The sequence below is a fragment of the Anomaloglossus baeobatrachus genome, chromosome 7 (genome assembly GCF_048569485.1).
Source record: "Anomaloglossus baeobatrachus isolate aAnoBae1 chromosome 7, aAnoBae1.hap1, whole genome shotgun sequence".
NCBI classification, from domain to species: Eukaryota; Metazoa; Chordata; class Amphibia; order Anura; family Aromobatidae; genus Anomaloglossus; species Anomaloglossus baeobatrachus.
Genome location: NC_134359.1, coordinates 18,982,773 through 19,003,191, shown reverse-complemented (window position 1 = coordinate 19,003,191; position 20,419 = coordinate 18,982,773). Strand labels below are relative to the sequence as shown.

At 52.1% G+C, this 20,419-nt stretch overlaps 1 protein-coding gene across 3 annotated transcripts in view; it reads right to left on the bottom strand.

Annotated features, from left to right (window-relative positions):
- Positions 1-20,419, bottom strand: part of LOC142245819 (rac GTPase-activating protein 1-like) — a 126,465-nt gene that overhangs the window by 84,444 nt on the left and 21,602 nt on the right. For 2 of the 3 annotated variants that reach the window (XM_075318788.1, XM_075318790.1), the window contains exon 7: positions 17,823-17,903. In XM_075318788.1, the coding sequence (XP_075174903.1) occupies positions 17,823-17,903 (81 nt within the window). The remainder of the gene's footprint in view (positions 1-17,822; positions 17,904-20,419) is intronic. The other variant, XM_075318789.1, reaches the window with a different exon arrangement.

Genomic DNA, 20,419 nt, shown 5'->3' with positions numbered 1-20,419 from the left:
GAGGCACCACCATGTTAGAGCAGGCATCACAATGTGGATATGTGCTCGGTTCAGGCAGTATGAGCTTACATGCAGTGCATATAGAGTAAAGCCTTGCAGCCTTGCTCCTAGTGAGAGACATGCTGCTGAGGTGGAGGTTCTGCAGTAAAGAACACACTCCTTCAGAATGACCCCCAGAGAGTACAAGAAAGTCCACAACCAGAGGTTGTGGCTTACCAGACCGCTTTTTGTGTGCCCTCCGGATTCCACAGCTCGGACCCCAGCAGATGCAGAAGCTGCAGCAGCCAGCGCCGATCAGTGTGTGAACGCTGATAAAATGGCGCCGGAGTGAGGAGGGGGGGCGGGGTTTAGTCCAGGAGCGGGAACCGGAGGGCCAAGGAGAAATACAGGGGAGGGGAACATCTCCTCAGAGAGGAGTGTCCTCCCCTCTGCTGAACGGCCGGTGGGCGGCGCCGCACTGTTCCCCTGCATGACTGACATGCAGGGGCACTGAAAACGAAACTAGGCCGCATCTGAAGCCGGGGCCTAGATTTTTCCATGCGGCCGACGAGCAGGCACCCTCGGCGCGGTTCTCAGGAAAAAACCAGAGAACCGGCCATAAATCACAGCAAAGTGAACAAAACATACTCTCCCCTCAATACATGTACAAGGGACCCCTGAATAACGTCTCAATACTTAGCTTAGGAGACGCAGGGCCAGGTCCCTGGGGGGTGAGCGCTCCGTCCGGCAGGAACCTGAAAGGGCTGCGGATGGAGACCGGTCTCCTGCAAAGCAGTGAGAACCGTGATGGCTCCCACTTCAAGCCAGAGCCTCAGGGGATGGTGAAGGAGCGCGGCATGTGAAGGCTCCAGCCTTGTAAAATCAACCTTAACAGCACCGCCGACACAGTGGGGTGAGAAGGGACATGCCGGGAGTCCAGATTGGACCCGCTTTTCTTCCAAATCTTTGAAATCAAAAATCAAAATTCAGATGAGAGTGCATGTGTGTGTGTGACCTCCTGAACACAAAGCATTGAACTGGTTAGATTTGTCATCCAGGGGGTGTATATGCTCGGAGGGAGGAGCTACACTTTTAGTGTAGTACTTTGTGTGTCCTCCGGAGGCAGAAGCTATACACCCATGGTCTGGGTCTCCCATAAGGAACGATGAAGAAAAAGGTGAAGAAGCCGAGACTTCAAAAGAGTCGGCTCGAGTTTGCAAAAAACTACAGAAAGTGGAAGATTGGAGACGGGAGATTTGGAACGATGAGATGAAAGTCAATAGATGGCTCTGATGGGGGAAATGGGTCTAGAAGAAACAAGGCTCTTCCAAGAAGAAAATAAGATCGAGAAATGGAAGGAACTGTCCAGTTCGGTGGAGGAACCATGATGACATTGGGGGTTTACAGCCAAAGTTGTTGGATACTTGACCAGGATGGATGGTGGTCTCATTGCTGAGCTATATGGGAGTATCCTACAAGACGAGTTACTTCATACACTCGAGTACTATGGGTATGAAAAGGACGACAGTGTTCTAGCAGGACAACGACCCGAAGCATACAGCGAGATTGAGGAACACATGGGTCAATGACAATGAAGTAGAGGAGCTGCATTGTCCCCACAGTCCCCAGACCTCAACCCAATCCAACACTTGTGTGTAGAGGTGAAGAAAAAGCTGTACACATCCCCAAGAGAGCGACCAGTATACACCAACACTGGGAACATGGAGAAGAGACCAGTATACACCAACACTAGGAACGTGGAGAAAAGAGATCTGACCAGTATACACCAACACTGGGAACATGGAGAAGAGACCTGACCAGTATACACCAACACTGGGAACGTGGAGAAAAGAGATCTGACCAGTATACACCAACACTGGGAACGTGGAGAAGAGACCTGACCAGTATACATCAACACTGGGAACGTGGAGAAGAGAACTGACCAGTATACACCAACACTGGGAACGTGGAGAAGAGACCTGACCAGTATACACCAACACTAAAAACATGGAGAAGAGACTGGACCAGTATACACCAACACTGGGAACGTGGAGAAGAGGCCTGACCAGTATACACCAACACTGGGAACGTGGAGAAGAGACCTGACCAGTATACACCAACACTGGGAACGTGGAGAAGAGACCTGACCAGTATACACCAACAATGGGAACGTGGAGAAGAGACCTGGCCAGTATACACCAACAATGGGAACGTGGAGAAGAGACCTGGCCAGTATACACCAACACTGGGAACATGGAGAAGAGACCTGACCAGTATACACCAACACTGGGAACGTGGAGAAGAGACCTGACCAGTATACACCAACACTGGGAACGTGGAGAAGAGACCTGACCAGTATACACCAACACTGGGAACATGGAGAAGAGACCTGACCAGTATACACCAACACTGGGAACGTGGAGAAAAGAGATCTGACCAGTATACACCAACACTGGGAATGTGGAGAAGAGACGTGACCAGTATACACCAACACTGGGAACGTGGAGAAGAGACGTGACCAGTATACATCAACACTGGGAACATGGAGAAGAGAGCTGACCAGTATACACCAACACTGGGAACGTGGAGAAGAGACCTGACCAGTATACACCAACACTGGGAACGTGGAGAAGAGACCTGACCAGTATACACCAACACTGGGAACATGGAGAAGAGACCTGACCAGTATACACCAACACTGGGAACGTGGAGAAAAGAGATCTGACCAGTATACACCAACACTGGGAACGTGGAGAAAAGAGATCTGACCAGTATACACCAACACTGGGAACGTGGAGAAGAGACGTGACCAGTATACACCAACACTGGGAACGTGTAGAAGAGACCTGACCAGTATACACCAACACTGGGAACGTGGAGAAGAGACCTGACCAGTATACACCAACACTGGGAACGTGGAGAAGAGAGCTGACCAGTATACACCAACACTGGGAACGTGGAGAAGAGACCTGACCAGTATACACCAACACTGGAAACGTGGAGAAGAGACCTGACCAGTATACACCAACACTGGGAACGTGGAGAAGAGAGCTGACCAGTATACACCAACACTGGGAACGTGGAGAAGAGACCTGACCAGTATACACCAACACTGGGAACGTGGAGAAGAGACGTGACCAGTATACACCAACACTGGGAACGTGTAGAAGAGACCTGACCAGTATACACCAACACTGGGAACGTGGAGAAGAGACCTGACCAGTATACATCAACACTGGGAACATGGAGAAGAGAGCTGACCAGTATACACCAACACTGGGAACGTGGAGAAGAGACCTGACCAGTATACACCAACACTGGGAACGTGGAGAAGAGACGTGACCAGTATACATCAACACTGGGAACATGGAGAAGAGAGCTGACCAGTATACACCAACACTGGGAACGTGGAGAAGAGACCTGACCAGTATACACCAACACTGGGAACATGGAGAAGAGACCTGACCAGTATACACCAACACTGGGAACGTGGAAAAAAAAGATCTGACCAGTATACACCAACACTGGGAACGTGGAGAAGAGACGTGACCAGTATACATCAACACTGGGAACATGGAGAAGAGAGCTGACCAGTATACACCAACACTGGGAACGTGGAGAAGAGACCTGACCAGTATACACCAACACTGGGAACGTGGAGAAGAGACCTGACCAGTATACACCAACACTGGGAACATGGAGAAGAGACCTGACCAGTATACACCAACACTGGGAACGTGGAGAAAAGAGATCTGACCAGTATACACCAACACTGGGAACGTGGAGAAGAGACGTGACCAGTATACACCAACACTGGGAACGTGTAGAAGAGACCTGACCAGTATACACCAACACTGGGAACGTGGAGAAGAGACCTGACCAGTATACATCAACACTGGGAACATGGAGAAGAGAGCTGACCAGTATACACCAACACTGGGAACGTGGAGAAGAGACCTGACCAGTATACACCAACACTGGGAACGTGGAGAAAAGAGATCTGACCAGTATACACCAACACTGGGAACGTGGAGAAGAGACGTGACCAGTATACATCAACACTGGGAACGTGGAGAAGAGACCTGACCAGTATACACCAACACTGGGAACGTGGAGAAGAGAACTGACCAGTATACACCAACACTGGGAACGTGGAGAAGAGGCCTGACCAGTATACACCAACACTGGGAACGTGGAGAAGAGACCTGACCAGTATACACCAACACTGGGAACGTGGAGAAGAGACCTGACCAGTATACACCAACAATGGGAACGTGGAGAAGAGACCTGGCCAGTATACACCAACAATGGGAACGTGGAGAAGAGACCTGGCCAGTATACACCAACACTGGGAACGTGGAGAAGAGACCTGACCAGTATACACCAACACTGGGAACGTGGAGAAGAGACCTGACCAGTATACACCAACACTGGGAACGTGGAGAAGAGACCTGACCAGTATACACCAACAATGGGAACGTGGAGAAGAGACCTGACCAGTATACACCAACAATGGGAACGTGGAGAAGAGACCTGGCCAGTATACACCAACACTGGGAACATGGAGAAGAGACCTGACCAGTATACACCAACACTGGGAACGTGGTGAAGAGACCTGACCAGTATACACCAACACTGGGAACGTGGAGAAGAGACCTGACCAGTATACACCAACACTGGGAACATGGAGAAGAGACCTGACCAGTATACACCAACACTGGGAACGTGGAGAAGAGAGCTGGGAGCAGATATCAGTGGGGACATGCTGGAATCTTATGGAGACAGAAGGATTCAGGCAGTGCTGAAAGGAGAATTTACAAAATATTCTAAAAAGAAGGGAATTTTGTTACTTACCGTAAATTCCTTTTCTTCTAGCTCCTATTGGGAGACCCAGACGATTGGGTGTATAGCTACTGCCTCCGGAGGCCACACAAAGTATTACACTAAAAAGTGTAAGGCCCCTCCCCTTCTGGCTATACACCCCCAGTGGGATCACTGGCTCACCAGTTTTAGTGCAAAAGCAAGAAGGAGGAAAGCCAATAACTTGGTTAAACAAATTCACTCCGAGTAACATCGGAGAACTGAAAAACCGTTCAACATGAACAACATGTGTACCCGAAAAAACCCAAAAATCCCGAAGGACAACAGGGCGGGTGCTGGGTCTCCCAATAGGAGCTAGAAGAAAAGGAATTTACGGTAAGTAACAAAATTCCCTTCTTCTTCGGCGCTCCATTGGGAGACCCAGACGATTGGGACGTCCAAAAGCTGTCCCTGGGTGGGTAAAGAAATACCATATGTTAGAGCTGCGAAGACAGCCCTCCCCTACGGGGAGGCAACTGCCGCCTGCAGGACTCTTCTACCTAGGCTGGCGTCCGCCGAAGCATAGGTATGCACCTGATAATGTTTGGTGAAAGTGTGCAGACTCGACCAGGTAGCTGCCTGGCACACCTGTTGAGCCGTAGCCTGGTGTTGCAATGCCCAGGACGCACCCACGGCTCTGGTAGAATGGGCCTTCAGCCCTGATGGAACCGGAAGCCCAGCAGAACGGTAGGCTTCAAGAATTGGTTCTTTGATCCATCGAGCCAGGGTGACTTTGGAAGCCTGCGACCCTTTGCGCTTACCAGCGACAAAGACAAAGAGTGCATCGGAGCGGCGCAGGGGCGCCGTGCGGGAAATGTAGATTCTGAGTGCTCTCACCAGATCTAACAAATGTAAATTCTTCTCATACCGATGAACTGCATGAGGACGAAAAGAAGGCAAAGAGATATCCTGATTAAGACGAAAAGAGGATACCACCTTCGGGAGAAACTCCTGAATGGGGCGCAGCACTACCTTGTCCTGGTGGAAGACCAGGAAGGGAGCCTTGGATGACAGCGCTGCTAGCTCAGACACTCTCCGAAGAGATGTGATCGCTACCAGAAAAGCCACTTTCTGTGACAGTCTAGAAAGTGAAACCTCCCTCAGAGGCTCGAAGGGCGGCTTCTGGAGGGCAACTAGTACCCTGTTCAGATCCCATGGATCTAACGGCCGCTTGTACGGGGGTACAATATGACAAACCCCCTGCAGGAACGTGCGCACCTTAGGAAGTCGTGCTAGACGCTTTTGAAAAAAGACGGATAGCGCCGAGACTTGCCCTTTAAGGGAGCCGAGCGACAAACCTTTTTCTAACCCGGATTGCAGGAAAGAGAGAAAGGTAGGCAAAGCAAAAGGCCAGGGAGACACTCCCTGAGCAGAGCACCAGGATAAGAATATCCTCCACGTTCTGTGGTAGATCTCAGCGGACGTGGGCTTCCTAGCCTGTATCATGGTGGCAACGACCCCTTGGGATAATCCTGAAGACCCTAGGATCCAGGACTCAATGGCCACACAGTCAGGTTCAAGGCCGCAGAATTCCGATGGAAAAAACGGCCCTTGGGACAGTAAGTCTGGTCGGTCTGGTAGTGTCGACGGTTGGCCGACCGTGAGATGCCACAGATCCGGATACCACGCCCTCCTTGGCCAGTCTGGGGCGACGAGTATGACGCGGCTGCAGTCGGATCTGATCTTGCGTAGCACTCTGGGCAAGAGTGCCAGAGGTGGAAACACATAAGGGAGCCGGAACTGCGACCAATCTTGCACTAAGGCGTCTGCCGCCAGAGCTCTGTGATCGCGAGACCGTGCTATGAAGGTTGGGACCTTGTTGTTGTGCCTGGACGCCATTAGGTCGACGTCCGGCCTTCCCCAGCGGCTACAGATTTCCTGAAACACGTCCGGGTGAAGGGACCATTCCCCTGCGTCCATGCCCTGGCGGCTGAGGAAGTCTGCTTCCCAGTTTTCTACGCCGGGGATGTGAACTGCGGATATGGTGGAGGCCGTGGCTTCCACCCACATCAGAATCCGCCGGACTTCCTGGAAGGCTTGCCGACTGCGTGTCCCTCCTTGGTGATTGATGTATGCCACCGCTGTGGAGTTGTCCGACTGAATTCGGATCTGCTTTCCTTCCAGCCACTGCTGGAAGGCTAGTAGGGCAAGATACACTGCCCTGATTTCCAGAACATGGATCTGAAGGGTGGATTCCTGCTGAGTCCACGTACCCTGAGCCCTGTGGTGGAGAAAAACTGCTCCCCACCCTGACAGACTCGCGTCTGTCGTGACTACCGCCCAAGACGGTGGTAGGAAGGATCTTCCCTGTGATAATGAGGTGGGAAGAAGCCACCATTGCAGAGAGTCCTTCTGTGAAAAGGATACTTTCCTGTTCAGGGATGTTGACTTCCTGTCCCATTGGCGGAGAATGTCCCAATAAGAGGACGCAGATGAAACTGCGCAAACGGAACCGCCTCCATTGCCGCCACCATCTTCCCGAGGAAGTGCATGAGGCGTCTTAAGGAGTGCGACTGACCTTGACGGAGAGTCTGCACCCCAGTCTGTAGTGACCGCTGCTTGTCCAGCGGAAGCTTCACTAGCGCTGAGAGGGTATGAAACTCCATGCCAAGATACGTTAGTGATTGGGTCGGTGACAGGTTTGACTTTGAGAAGTCGATGATCCACCCGAACGTCTGGAGAGTCTCCAGCGCAACATTCAGGCTGAGTTGGCATGCCTCTTGAGAGGGTGCCTTGACAAGTAGATCGTCCAAGTAAGGGATCACAGAGTGTCCCTGTGAGTGCAAGACTGCTACCACTGCCGCCATGACCTTGGTGAACACCCGTGGGGCTGTCGCCAGACCGAATGGCAGAGCTACGAACTGAAGATGGTCGTCTCCCATCACGAAACGTAGAAAACATTGGTGCTCTGTAGCAATCGGCACGTGGAGATAAGCATCTTTGATGTCTATTGATGCTAGGAAATATCCTTGAGACAGTGAGGCAATGACGGAGCGGAGGGTTTCATCCGGAACCGCCTGGCCTCCACGTGCTTGTTGAGCAGTTTTAGGTCCAGAACGGAAAGAGCCCCCTTTTTTGGCACCACAACCAGATTGGAGGAAAACCGTGTCTTGTTCCTGAAGAGGAACAGGGATTACCACTCCTTCTGCCTGCAGAAGAGCATCGGCTCGGTGGGGAGGTGGGGACGTTCTGAAGAATCGAGTCGGAGGACGAGAACAGAACCCTGTCCTGTGCACGTGGGCACAATGTCCCTCACCCACCGGTCTGTGACCTGTGGCAGCTAAATGTCGCCAAAGGCGAGCGAGTCTCCCATCCACCGCGGATGCGGAGAGATGAGAGAGCTGAGAGTCATGAGGAGACCGCCTTGGTAGCGGTTCCTCCGGCTGCCTTCCTTGGGCGTGATTGAGCCCCCGGAAACTGAGCCCCTCTGAGGCTTTTCAGCTCTTTTGGACGAGGACAATTGGGACCTGCCCGAGATTGGGAAGGACCGAAACCTCGACTGTCCTTCCAGGACAGCATTAATAGGGTAAGTCGCAATGCAGACATTGCGAGGTTACGGACGCCCCTGCGGCACAAATGTACATATGCTCAAGACCAGCTGTGCAAGAACAGCTGAAAAGCTTAGGGTGCCCATACGGCTGTAAATGCCGGAGCAACCGACACGCCGATAGCCTCATAGACAGATTTCAACCAGAGTCCATCTGTCTGGCATCTTTAAGTGAAGTCCCATCTCCACTGCAACTATAGCTCTAGCCGCAAGCCTGGAGATTGGAGAATCCCCCTTTGGACCCTGGGTCCCGCGCTTGACCACGTCAGGGGGAAAAGGATAACGTGTATCCTTAATACGTTTGGAGAAAACGCTTATCTGGTAAGCGTGGTGTTCCTGGACTGCTTCTCTGAAGTCAGCGTGGCCAGAAAAAATACTCAATATACGTTTGAGCTACTGAAATGGGACTTCTCCTGCTGTGAAGCTGACTCCTCCGCTGGGGGAGCTGAGGGAGAAAGATCCAACATTCCATTGATGGACGCTATAGGATCATTCCTTATGGCGTCACCATCCGGTGTATCCGGATTGAGAGCGTTGTCAGGATCAAAGTCCTGATGAGCTACGTCTGCCTCATCCTACAGAGAGCCTCCTGGGACCCCCCCCCGGAGCACCGATTTTATTCCCAATGAGGGTGGCCAGGGAGCAATGATCCAGATTGCCCATGGCCTGTCCGGACTGCAAGTCTCTATCCCATTGCAACTCCATCCCTGTCCTTGGACAGGGTTGACAGGTGGTTCCTTTGGCCACGTCTAGTAGAGACCCCGGCTGACCAAGTGCTCCAGGGGAGCATTGCACACAATGGGGTTCAGTGCCGTGGAACAGTATCACATGCAGCAAAAACAGCATCGAAAGCCTGTGTTGCTTATATGCTGCTGCCGACTAGCCATCTAGGACATAGAGCCAAGAATGGCGACCGTACAATGCAATGTATAGCATACAAGCATAAAGTACAATGAACACTGCAGCACATGCAATACAAGCAGCATAGAAAGCCTGTGCCTTGGCACCCCTGCTTTTCTGCTGCTGTAGACTAGCCATCTAGGGGAATATAGCCCAGAATATCGACCATACAGTGCAATGTATAGCATACAAGCATAAGTACAAATGAACACTGCAACCCCTGCAATACAAGCAGCATAGAAAAAACCTGTGCCTCAGCACCCCTGCTTTTCTGCTGCTGTAGTCTAGTCATTCTAGGCGAAAATAGCCCAGACTAGCGACTGTACAGTGCAGTGTATAGCATACAAGCATAAATACACATGAACACTTCAGTACATACAAGCAGCATAGAAAGCCTGTGCCTTAGCACCCCTGCTTTCCTGCTGCTGATGTGTCGCCATCTAAGAGGGCATATAGCCAAAAATAGCGACCTATGCAGTGTAAGCATAAAAATACAAATGGACAACTGCGGTATTTAGTGGGGTCAGCACTTCAGGTGCCGCTTACCGCCCGCCTATAAGCGGGTGTGTGGTCGCCCTAGTCCTGTGCCTGGTCGCCCAGAGTCCGATCTCTCAGCTCGGACTGCAGGAATGGCTGCCGGCGTCCTTCTCCAGCTCGTGTGAGTAGGGGCGGGCCGTGGGCGTGCCCCAAGTCAGAGCGGGAAACCGGCGTCCCACAGTGTCCAGTGAGAGGGCTGGAGCATGTAAATAAGGCTCCAGCCCTCGGCGCTGCTGATTGACAGGGTGGGGGCGGGAACGAAGCGGAGCTAGGCCGCAAAAGCCGGGGACTGGATTTATAAGCGCCGCCGCCGTAAAAGCGCGGTCGACGCTAAGTCCCCGGCGCACTACAAGTCCCAGCCGCGCCGCCGCTCCCGGAGCGTCCGGCGCGGTAGTTCCCCATACATAAAGTCACTCAGCTAGGCTGCAGTGACTGTAACCCTTTACTGTCCCCGGCGCACTAGCACACCCAGCAAGTCTGGAGTGTGCTGTGCCTGTGTGTACGGGGACACAGAGTACCTGAATGGTGCAGGGCCATGTCCCTGAACGGTACCCAGCTCCGTATCCAGCAGGTTCAATGGGTCTGTGGATGGAGCCCGGCCTCAGGGCTTTGGGGCCGGTAAGATCCCACTTCCTCAGAGCCCCTCAGGGGGATGTGGAAGGAAAACAGCATGTGGGCTCCAGCCTCCGTACCCGCAATGGGTACCTCAACCTTACAAACCACAAGTGGGGTAAGAAGGGAGCATGCTGGGGGCCCTAGTATGGGCCCTCTTTTCTTCCATCCGATATAGTCAGCAGCTACTGCTGACTAAACAGTGGAGCTATGCGTGGATGTCTGACCTCCTTCGCACAAAGCAGAAAACTGGTGAGCCAGTGATCCCACTGGGGGTGTATAGCCAGAAGGGGAGGGGCCTTACACTTTTTAGTGTAATACTTTGTGTGGCCTCCGGAGGCAGTAGCTATACACCCAATCGTCTGGGTCTCCCAATGGAGCGCCGAAGAAAATAAAATTTAGATTTTTAGGAGCAAAACAGTAACAATGCAGTGAGATGATAAAAATCTGCAGAACTAATAATCTGCTAAATAAATACAAGTCACATTTATGTATTAGATAGGCAAGATGATTGTCTATAAAATGAAGGTCGTGTCACGCTCAGAGCTGTAGAGGATGGAGACTGAAAGGAAAAAGTGCAAAGAAGGGAATTTTGTTACTTACCGTAAATTCCTTTTCTTCTAGCTCCTATTGGGAGACCCAGACGATTGGGTGTATAGCACTGCCTCCGGAGGCCACACAAAGCATTACACTAAAAAGTGTAAGGACCCTCCCCTTCTGGCTATACACCCCCAGTGGGATCACTGGCTCACCAGTTTTAGTGCAAAAGCAAGAAGGAGGAAAGCCAAGAACTGGTTTAAACAAATTCACTCCGAAGTAACATCGGAGAACTGAAAACCATTCAACATGAACAACATGTGTACCCGAAAAACAACCAAAAATCCCGAAGGACAACAGGGCGGGTGCTGGGTCTCCCAATAGGAGCTAGAAGAAAAGGAATTTACGGTAAGTAACAAAATTCCCTTCTTCTTCGGCGCTCCATTGGGAGACCCAGACGATTGGGACGTCCAAAAGCTGTCCCTGGGTGGGTAAAGAAATACCTCATGTTAGAGCTGCAAAGACAGCCCTCCCCTACGGGGAGGCAACTGCCGCCTGCAGGACTCTTCTACCTAGGCTGGCGTCCGCCGAAGCATAGGTATGCACCTGATAATGTTTGGTGAAAGTGTGCAGACTCGACCAGGTAGCTGCCTGGCACACCTGTTGAGCCGTAGCCTGGTGTCGTAATGCCCAGGACGCACCCACGGCTCTGGTAGAATGGGCCTTCAGCCCTGATGGAACCGGAAGCCCAGCAGAACGGTAGGCTTCAAGAATTGGTTCTTTGATCCATCGAGCTAGGGTGGCTTTGGAAGCCTGCGACCCTTTGCGCTTACCAGCGACAAGGACAAAGAGTGCATCCGAGCGGCGCAGGGGCGCCGTGCGGGAAATGTAGATTCTGAGTGCTCTCACCAGATCCAACAAATGTAAATCCTTTTCATACCGATGAACTGCATGCGGATAAAAGGAAGGCAAGGAGATATCCTGATTAAGATGAAAAGAGGATACCACCTTAGGGAGAAACTCCTGAATGGGGCGCAGCACTACCTTGTCCTGGTGGAACACCAGGAAAGGAGCTTTGGATGACAGCGCTGCTAGTTCAGACACTCTCCGAAGAGACGTGACCGCTACCAGAAAGGCCACTTTCTGTGAGAGTCGAGAAAGTGACACATCCCTCAGAGGCTCGAAGGGCGGCTTCTGGAGAGTAACAAGGACCTTGTTTAGATCCCACGGATCTAACGGCCGCCTGTACGGAGGTACGATATGACAAACCCCCTGCAGGAACGTGCGCACCTGAGAAAGTCGTGCTAGACGCTTCTGAAAAAACACAGATAGTGCCGAGACTTGCCCTTTAAGGGAGCCGAGCGACAAGCCCTTTTCCAACCCAGATTGCAGGAAGGAAAGAAAAACAGGTAACGCGAATGGCCAGGGAGATACTCCTTGTGCAGAGCACCAGGATAAGAAAATCTTCCACGTTCTGTGGTAGATCTTAGCAGAAGTGGACTTCCTAGCCTGTCTCATGGTGGCAACGACCCCTTGGGATAATCCTGAGGACGCTAGGATCCAGGACTCAATGGCCACACAGTCAGGTTCAGGGCCGCAGAATTCCGATGGAAAAACGGCCCTTGGGACAGTAAGTCTGGACGGTCTGGTAGTGCCCACGGTTGGCCGACCGTGAGATGCCACAGATCCGGGTACCACGACCTCCTCGGCCAGTCTGGGGCGACGAGTATGACGCGGCCGCAATCGGATCTGATCTTGCGTAACACTCTGGGCAAGAGTGCCAGAGGTGGAAACACATAAGGGAGCCGGAACTGCGACCAATCTTGCACTAAGGCGTCTGCCGCCAGAGCTCTTTGATCGCGAGACCGCGCTATGAAGGTCGGGACCTTGTTGTTGTGCCGAGACGCCATTAGGTCGACGTCCGGCATCCCCCAGCGGCGGCAGATTTCCTGAAACACGTCCGGATGAAGGGACCATTCCCCTGCGTCCATGCCCTGGCGACTGAGGAAGTCTGCTTCCCAGTTTTCTACGCCCGGGATGTGAACCGCTGATATGGTGGAAGCTCTTTCCTCTACCCACATGAGAATTCGCCTGACTTCCTGGAAGGCTTGCCGACTGCGTGTCCCTCCTTGGTGGTTGATGTATGCCACCGCTGTGGAGTTGTCCGACTGAATTCGGATCTGCTTTCCTTCCAGCCACTGCTGGAAGGCTAATAGGGCAAGATACACTGCCCTGATTTCCAGAACATTGATCTGAAGGGTGGACTCCTGCTGAGTCCACGTCCCTTGAGCCCTGTGGTGGAGAAAAACTGCTCCCCACCCTGACAGACTCGCGTCTGTCGTGACCACTGCCCAGGATGGGGGCAGGAATGATCTTCCCTGCGTTAATGAGGTGGGAAGGAGCCACCATAGCAGAGAATCCTTGGCCGTCTGAGAAAGGGAGACTTTCCTGTCTAGGGAAGTTGTCTTCCCGTCCCACTGGCGGAGAATGTCCCATTGAAGTGGACGCAGATGAAACTGCGCGAACGGGACTGCCTCCATTGCTGCCACCATCTTCCCTAGGAAGTGCATGAGGCGCCTTAAGGGGTGCGACTGACCCTGAAGGAGAGACTGCACCCCTGTCCGTAGAGACCGCTGCTTGTCCAGCGGAAGCTTCACTATCGCTGAGAGAGTATGAAACTCCATGCCAAGATACGTTAGTGATTGAGTCGGTGCCAGGTTTGACTTTGAAAAGTTGATGATCCACCCGAAAGTCTGGAGAGTCTCCAGCGCAACATTCAGGCTGTGTTGGCATGCCTCTTGAGAGGGTGCTTTGACAAGTAGATCGTCCAAGTAAGGGATCACCGAATGTCCCTGAGAATGCAAGACTGCTACCACTGCCGCCATGACCTTGGTGAAAACCCGTGGGGCTGTCGCCAGACCAAATGGCAGAGCTACGAACTGGAGATGGTCGTCTCCTATCACGAAACGTAGAAAACGTTGGTGCTCTGTAGCAATCGGCACGTGGAGATAAGCATCTTTGATGTCTATTGATGCAAGGAAATCTCCTTGAGACATTGAGGCAATGACAGAGCGGAGGGATTCCATCCGGAACCGCCTGGCGTTCACATGCTTGTTGAGCAGCTTTAGGTCCAGAACAGGACGGAACGAGCCGTCCTTTTTTGGAACCACGAAGAGATTGGAGTAAAAACCTTGCCCTTGTTCCTGCAGAGGAACAGGGATCACCACTCCTTCTGCTTTTAGTGAGCACACCGCCTGCAGAAGGGCATCTGCTCGGTCGGGATGTGGGGAGGTTCTGAAGAACCGAGGCGGAGGACGAGAACTGAATTCTATCCTGTACCCGTGAGACAAAATGTCTGCTACCCACCGGTCTTTGACCTGTGGCAGCCAAATGTCGCAAAAGCGGGAGAGCCTGCCACCGACCGAGGATGCGGAGGGCTGAGGCCGAAAGTCATAAGGCAGCCGCCTTGGAAGCGGTTCCTCCGGTTGCTTTCTTGGGGCGTGACTGAGCCCGCCAGGAATCTGAGCTCCTTTGCTCCTTCTGAGTCCCTTTGGACGAGGAGAATTGGGTCTTGCTGGAGCCTCGAAAGGACCGAAACCTCGACTGCCACTTCCTCTGTTGAGGTTTGCTTGATCTGGGCTGGGGTAAGGAGGAGTCCTTACCCTTGGATTGCTTAATGATTTCAGCCAATTGTTCACCAAACAGTCTGTCTCCAGATAGCGGCAAGCTGGTTAAACATTTTTTGGAAGCAGAATCCGCTTTCCATTCCTTTAACCACAAGGCTCTGCGCAAGACAACAGAGTTGGCAGACGCAATTGAGGTACGGCTTGTAGAGTCCAGGACAGCGTTGATAGCGTAAGTCGCAAACGCAGACATTTGCGAGGTTAGGGACGCTACTCGCGGCACTGCTGGACATATGATAGAGTCCACCTGTGCCAGGCCAGCTGAAATAGCTTGGAGTGCCCACACGGCCGCGAATGCTGGAGCAAACAACTCGCCGATAGCTTCATAGACAGACTTTAACCAAAGGTCCATCTGTCTGTCATTGGCATCTTTAAGTGAAGCCCCATCTTCCACTGCAACTATGGATCTAGCTGCAAGCCTGGAGATTGGGGGATCCACCTTTGGACACTGGGTCCAGCGTTTGACCACGTCAGGGGGAAAGGTGGAGAAACGCTTATCTGGGTAGGCATGGTGTTTCTGGACTGCTTCTCTGAAGTCAGCGTGGTCCAGAAAAGTACTCAGTTTAGGCTTGGGATACCTGAAATGGAACTTCTCCTGCTGTGCAGCTGCCTCCTCTGCAGAAGGGGCAGGGGGAGAAATTTCCAATAGACTATTGATGGCCCCTATAAGGTCATTTACCATGGCGTCACCATCAGGAGTATCCAGATTGAGAGCGGTTTCAGGATTAGACTCCTGATCCCCCTCCTCTGTCTCATCATGTAGAGACTCTTCTCGTTGAGACCCTGATCCGCGTGATGACGTGGAGGGTCTCTCCCAGCGAGCACGCTTAGGCTGCCTGGGACTGTCATCTGAATCAGAGCCGTCAGGCTGAGATGCCTGGGACCCCCTTGAAGCACGGATTAACTCCAACTGAGGGGGACCGGGGAACATTGCCGCAGCAGTGTCCATGGACTGAGTAACTGGCCTGGCCTGCAAGGTCTCTAGGATTTTTGTCATAGTGACAGACATCCTGTCAGCAAAAACCGCAAACTCTGTCCCCGTCACCGGGACAGGGTTCACCGGCGACTCTGCCTGGGCCACTACCACCATAGGCTCCGGCTGACGAAGTGGCACAGGGACCGAACATTGCACACAATGGGGGTCATTGTAACCTGCCGGTAGATTAGCCCCACAAGCAGCACAAGCAGCGTTCACAGCCTGTGTCTTGGCACCCTTGCGTTTTGCAGATGACATGTAGTCGTCTCCTCAGAGCAATAGGGGTATACAGCCAAGAAGCGACCTTACAGTGCAAAATATATATATATATGGTACAGTGAAAAAAGTACACAAATATCACACTGTGGCACTAGTGGGGCCAGCACTTAAGTGCTGCTTACCGCCCGCTAAACGCGGGTGTGTGGTCGCCAGAAATCCCTTGTCTGGGTCTCCCAGAGCCTGTGTCCGTTCTCCAGCCAGACTGCATGTAGGAATGGCTGCCGGCGTCCTGTGGAGAGGGGCGGGCCCTGGGCGTGTGCAGACAACGAGCGGGAAACCTGCGTCCCACTGTGCTCAGTGAGAGGGCTGGAGCATGTAAATAAGGCTCCAGCCCTCGGCGCTGAATAAACGTACAGCGTCTCTCCCTTGCCCTGAGTGACAGGGTGGGGGCGGGAACGAAGCGGAGCTAGGCCGCAAAAGCCGGGGACTAGATTTATAAGCGCCGCCGTCGTAAAAGCACGGTCGGCGCTAAGTCCCCGGCGCACTACAAGTTGCAGCCGCGCCGCCGCTCCAGGGGCGGTCGGCGCGGCAGTCCCCAACACATAAAGGCACTCAGACAAACTGTAGTGACTGAAACCCCAGCGCGCAGCGCTACTGTCCCCGGCGCACTAGCACACCCAGCAAGCCTGGAGTGTGCGCGGCCTGTACAAGCGGGGACACAGAGTACCTTCATGTCGCAGGGCCTTGTCCCTGAACGGTACCCAGCTCCGTATCCAGCAGGTTCCATGGGTCTGTGGATGGAGCCCGGCCTCAGGGCTTGGGGGCCGGTAAGATCCCACTTCCTCAGAGCCCCTCAGGGGGATGGGGAAGGAAAGCAGCATGTGGGCTCCAGCCTCCGTACCCGCAATGGGTACCTCAACCTTAACAAACACCGCCGACATAAAGTGGGGTGAGAAGGGAGCATGCTGGGGGCCCTAGTATGGGCCCTCTTTTCTTCCATCCGACATAGTCAGCAGCTGCTGCTGACTAAACAGTGGAGCTATGCGTGGATGTCTGACCTCCTTCGCACAAAGCAGAAAACTGGTGAGCCAGTGATCCCACTGGGGGTGTATAGCCAGAAGGGGAGGGGCCTTACACTTTTTAGTGTAATGCTTTGTGTGGCCTCCGGAGGCAGTGCTATACACCCAATCGTCTGAGTCTCCCAATGGAGCGCCGAAGAAACATTGTTACCCTTTTGCTCATCAGTGCATATACATCATATAGGAGACAGATTGCTGTATAGACACATCACAGACAATGCTGCATAGATACATTACATAGGAAAATACAATACAGAATACACACACACACACCTACCTACAGGAGACAGTGAGGCTGCTGTATATCCATTATATAGGAGACACAGACTGCTGTATACACATTCTATAAGACACACTGGAGTATAGCCGTAACATAGGAAACACAGGCTGCGGCATGCATTTCATAGCAGACAACCACTGTTGAGCAAAAAAAAAAAAAAAGGGGGAGGGGGGGGAGGGGGTGCAGGTAGCCAAGACCGCCCCTACAGAATCAATGTCCATGGGCCAGAAGATTACCCCCGCGGTGTACACAGACATCTTAGCAATAGCTCATCACTTTATAACATGGCAGAAAGCCTTTAGGCGGCAGACATAAGACAAGTGGCTGGCAGGGACTGGTGGACAGTTTATCAATCATAACCAAGCTGCCAGACAATATAGGGTAATATGGAAGGGCATGTGCACTTTTGCAACTTGCAATTTTTTACGGCTCTTATAAATACATCTTCATTGAATGAATTAAAAATAAAAAAACAAATAAACAACTTTTTCTGCAGCTCTTGCACTGCTTTGTCTCCATGGTAACAGACTACAAACACACCCCGTGTAGTCTGATCGTGCATGTGTTGCCCCGGCCCTGTGCACAGCTCTGCTGTAGAAACCCGGTCACTCACGTTCTCATTTACCAGAGCGTTGGTTAAACTCTGACGAGGCTTCTTCATAAATGGAGCAAACAGAGGAGCGAGAGAGGAGCGCTGCGGAGACAGAAAACATACGTCAGTACCTGACTCGTGGTCACGACTCCCAGTGCACCAAGAAACACTGTGCAAACTACTGCTCGGTGGTGAAAGGTATTGTGTCTGCAATTATGCAAAGTGCACTCAGCTAGGATATGCAATGCCTTAAAGTCTTGATGAAGTGTTTAGTTTAATTTCGGCATTTCTTAGCTCTCCGTAATGTGTGTACAGAGTGTGCAATAAAATACTTACTCATTGTTGTCATCTGCTGTTTCCAGCGCTGCTCCAGTTCTCACTCATTGTCGCCTGCTGTTTCCAGCGTCGCTCCGGTTCTCACTCGTCGCCTGCTGTTTCCAGCGCCACTCCGGTTCTCACTCGTTATCTGCTGTTTCCAGCGCCGCTCTGCTTCTCACTCATTGTTGTCGTCTGCTGTTTCCAGCGCTGCTCCGGTTCTCACTCATTGTCATCTGCGGTTTCCAGCGCTGCTCCGGTTCTCACTCATTGTTGTCGTCTGCTGTTTCCAGCGCTGCTCCGGTTCTCATTTATTGTCGCCATCTGCGGTTTCCAGCGCCGCTCCGGTTCTCACTCATTGTTGTCATCTGCTGTTTCCAGCGCTGCTCCGGTTCTCACTCATTGTTGTCGTCTGCTGTTTCCAGCGCCGCTCCGGTTCTCACTCATTGTTGTCGTCTGCTGTTTCCAGCGCTGCTCCGGTTCTCACTCATTGTTGTCATCTGCGGTTTCCAGCGCCGCTCCGGTTCTCACTCATTGTTGTCGTCTGCTGTTTCCAGCGCCGCTCCGGTTCTCACTCATTGTTGTCGTCTGCTGTTTCCAGCGCCGCTCCGGTTCTCACTCATTGTTGTCGTCTGCTGTTTCCAGCGCCGCTCCGGTTCTCACTCATTGTTGTCGTCTGCTGTTTCCAGCGCCGCTCCGGTTCTCACTCATTGTTGTCGTCTGCTGTTTCCAGCGCCGCTCCAATCATCACCTGGATCATGTGGCAGCAGTTGGGACCAGCCGGCTCACAATAGAGATTCTGTGTGGACCAGAACCACTTCCTCAGTGTAAGTCTGAGTAGTAGAACAAGGCTCTCATGGAAAGACATTAGGAAAGGAACAGTCGGCCATGTGAGCTGGCGAGAAACTGCTGCTGACACATGATGAAGATGACTGGAGCAGCGCTGAAAACGGCACAAAACAGTGTCCGATAAGTATTTTTACACGACTGCTAACTAATGCTAAAATAATATTAAAATAATAAAAAGGAAGCTTTGCTGTGCAGCTCTGTGTAAGCCAATGGGACTGGCTGCTGTTACCTGTGTAGAGAGCTGCACCCCTTTTTTCTTAGGATCAGTGGGGGTCCCATGGGTTGGATCCACAGCAATCATTAAAGGGTTTGTCTTACACATCTTCTCAGGGGTGCGTGGCTTTATTGCCTCAGTTTCCTGCTAGCCAGGGGGTGATCGATGCGTTTGACAGTCTGGACCACTGGCATTGTCATGTAGCTGCTCCCACACTGTGCGCTCTGCAATGCAGTGATATAAGGCAACTTTGTGTGGAATCAGAAGAGCGCAGTAGCTATGACGTTTGCTTGATTGGGAGCTAACAGCAGCACTTACAAGCTCTGCTGGAAAAAGCTTGTAAGCACTGTGGAATAACCCTCTGGGTGTTGCACATCCTAGTGATATTCCATCATTTGCCGAGAAGGTGGAGAGAACAACTTGTTTTTATGTAGTATCCAGGTCCTGGTGAGGTCACCTGTACCATTCATTATCCATGAACCTGAGCAAATTTGCACCCATCACTTTGCAAAAAGCAAATTACCCGCATGCAAAGGGAAAAAGCGTTTTATTCTCCATTATGCATTCACAACGTATATAAACAAGTATTTATTCTCCCCTCCACTAAATCACCAGCTGGTGGAGAAAACTCATCATCCGTGGAGCAGTAGTACTGTGCCCACTACCAGTGCTGGCCAGTAGGAGGCGCCTGCACACAGGGCAGGGGAGCGGCACCAATACCTGCTCCATGATTTATGAAACATTTCTGCCAAACCTGCAGGAGCCGGGCCTCCAAATAATGAACCTTCTATTGATCCCGGGCAAATTGCTGACAAATGAAGTCAGTTTGTCTTGTCTTTGGCATAAATAAAATCTGACCCGTCGTGTCCGAGAGGGAGGAGGACCGGCGAGGGGAGCCAATATTTACATTGTGTAATTGATATTATATAGAACATGTAAATTCATTTAACTCCTTCCTGTCCTGCAGTATACCAATATGGCAAAGCGATTGTGCGGGTAAATGAGAAATGTCTCCGTAGCATCACTTAGGGGGTGCTGGCTGCACTGTACAGCCAGCACCCCAGCTCTATGGCCAAATTCATGTATCAGTGTGGCTCGGTCCGTACACAGACAGGCCGATCGTCTCCTGACCCTGAACTCGACAACCTGAAATGTGCCCATGAGGCTGTAGATTTTGGGATCATGAGCGGTCCATGCTTGGACTGCAACACTTAATGATGCAAGTGCAGCCAGGGACCAG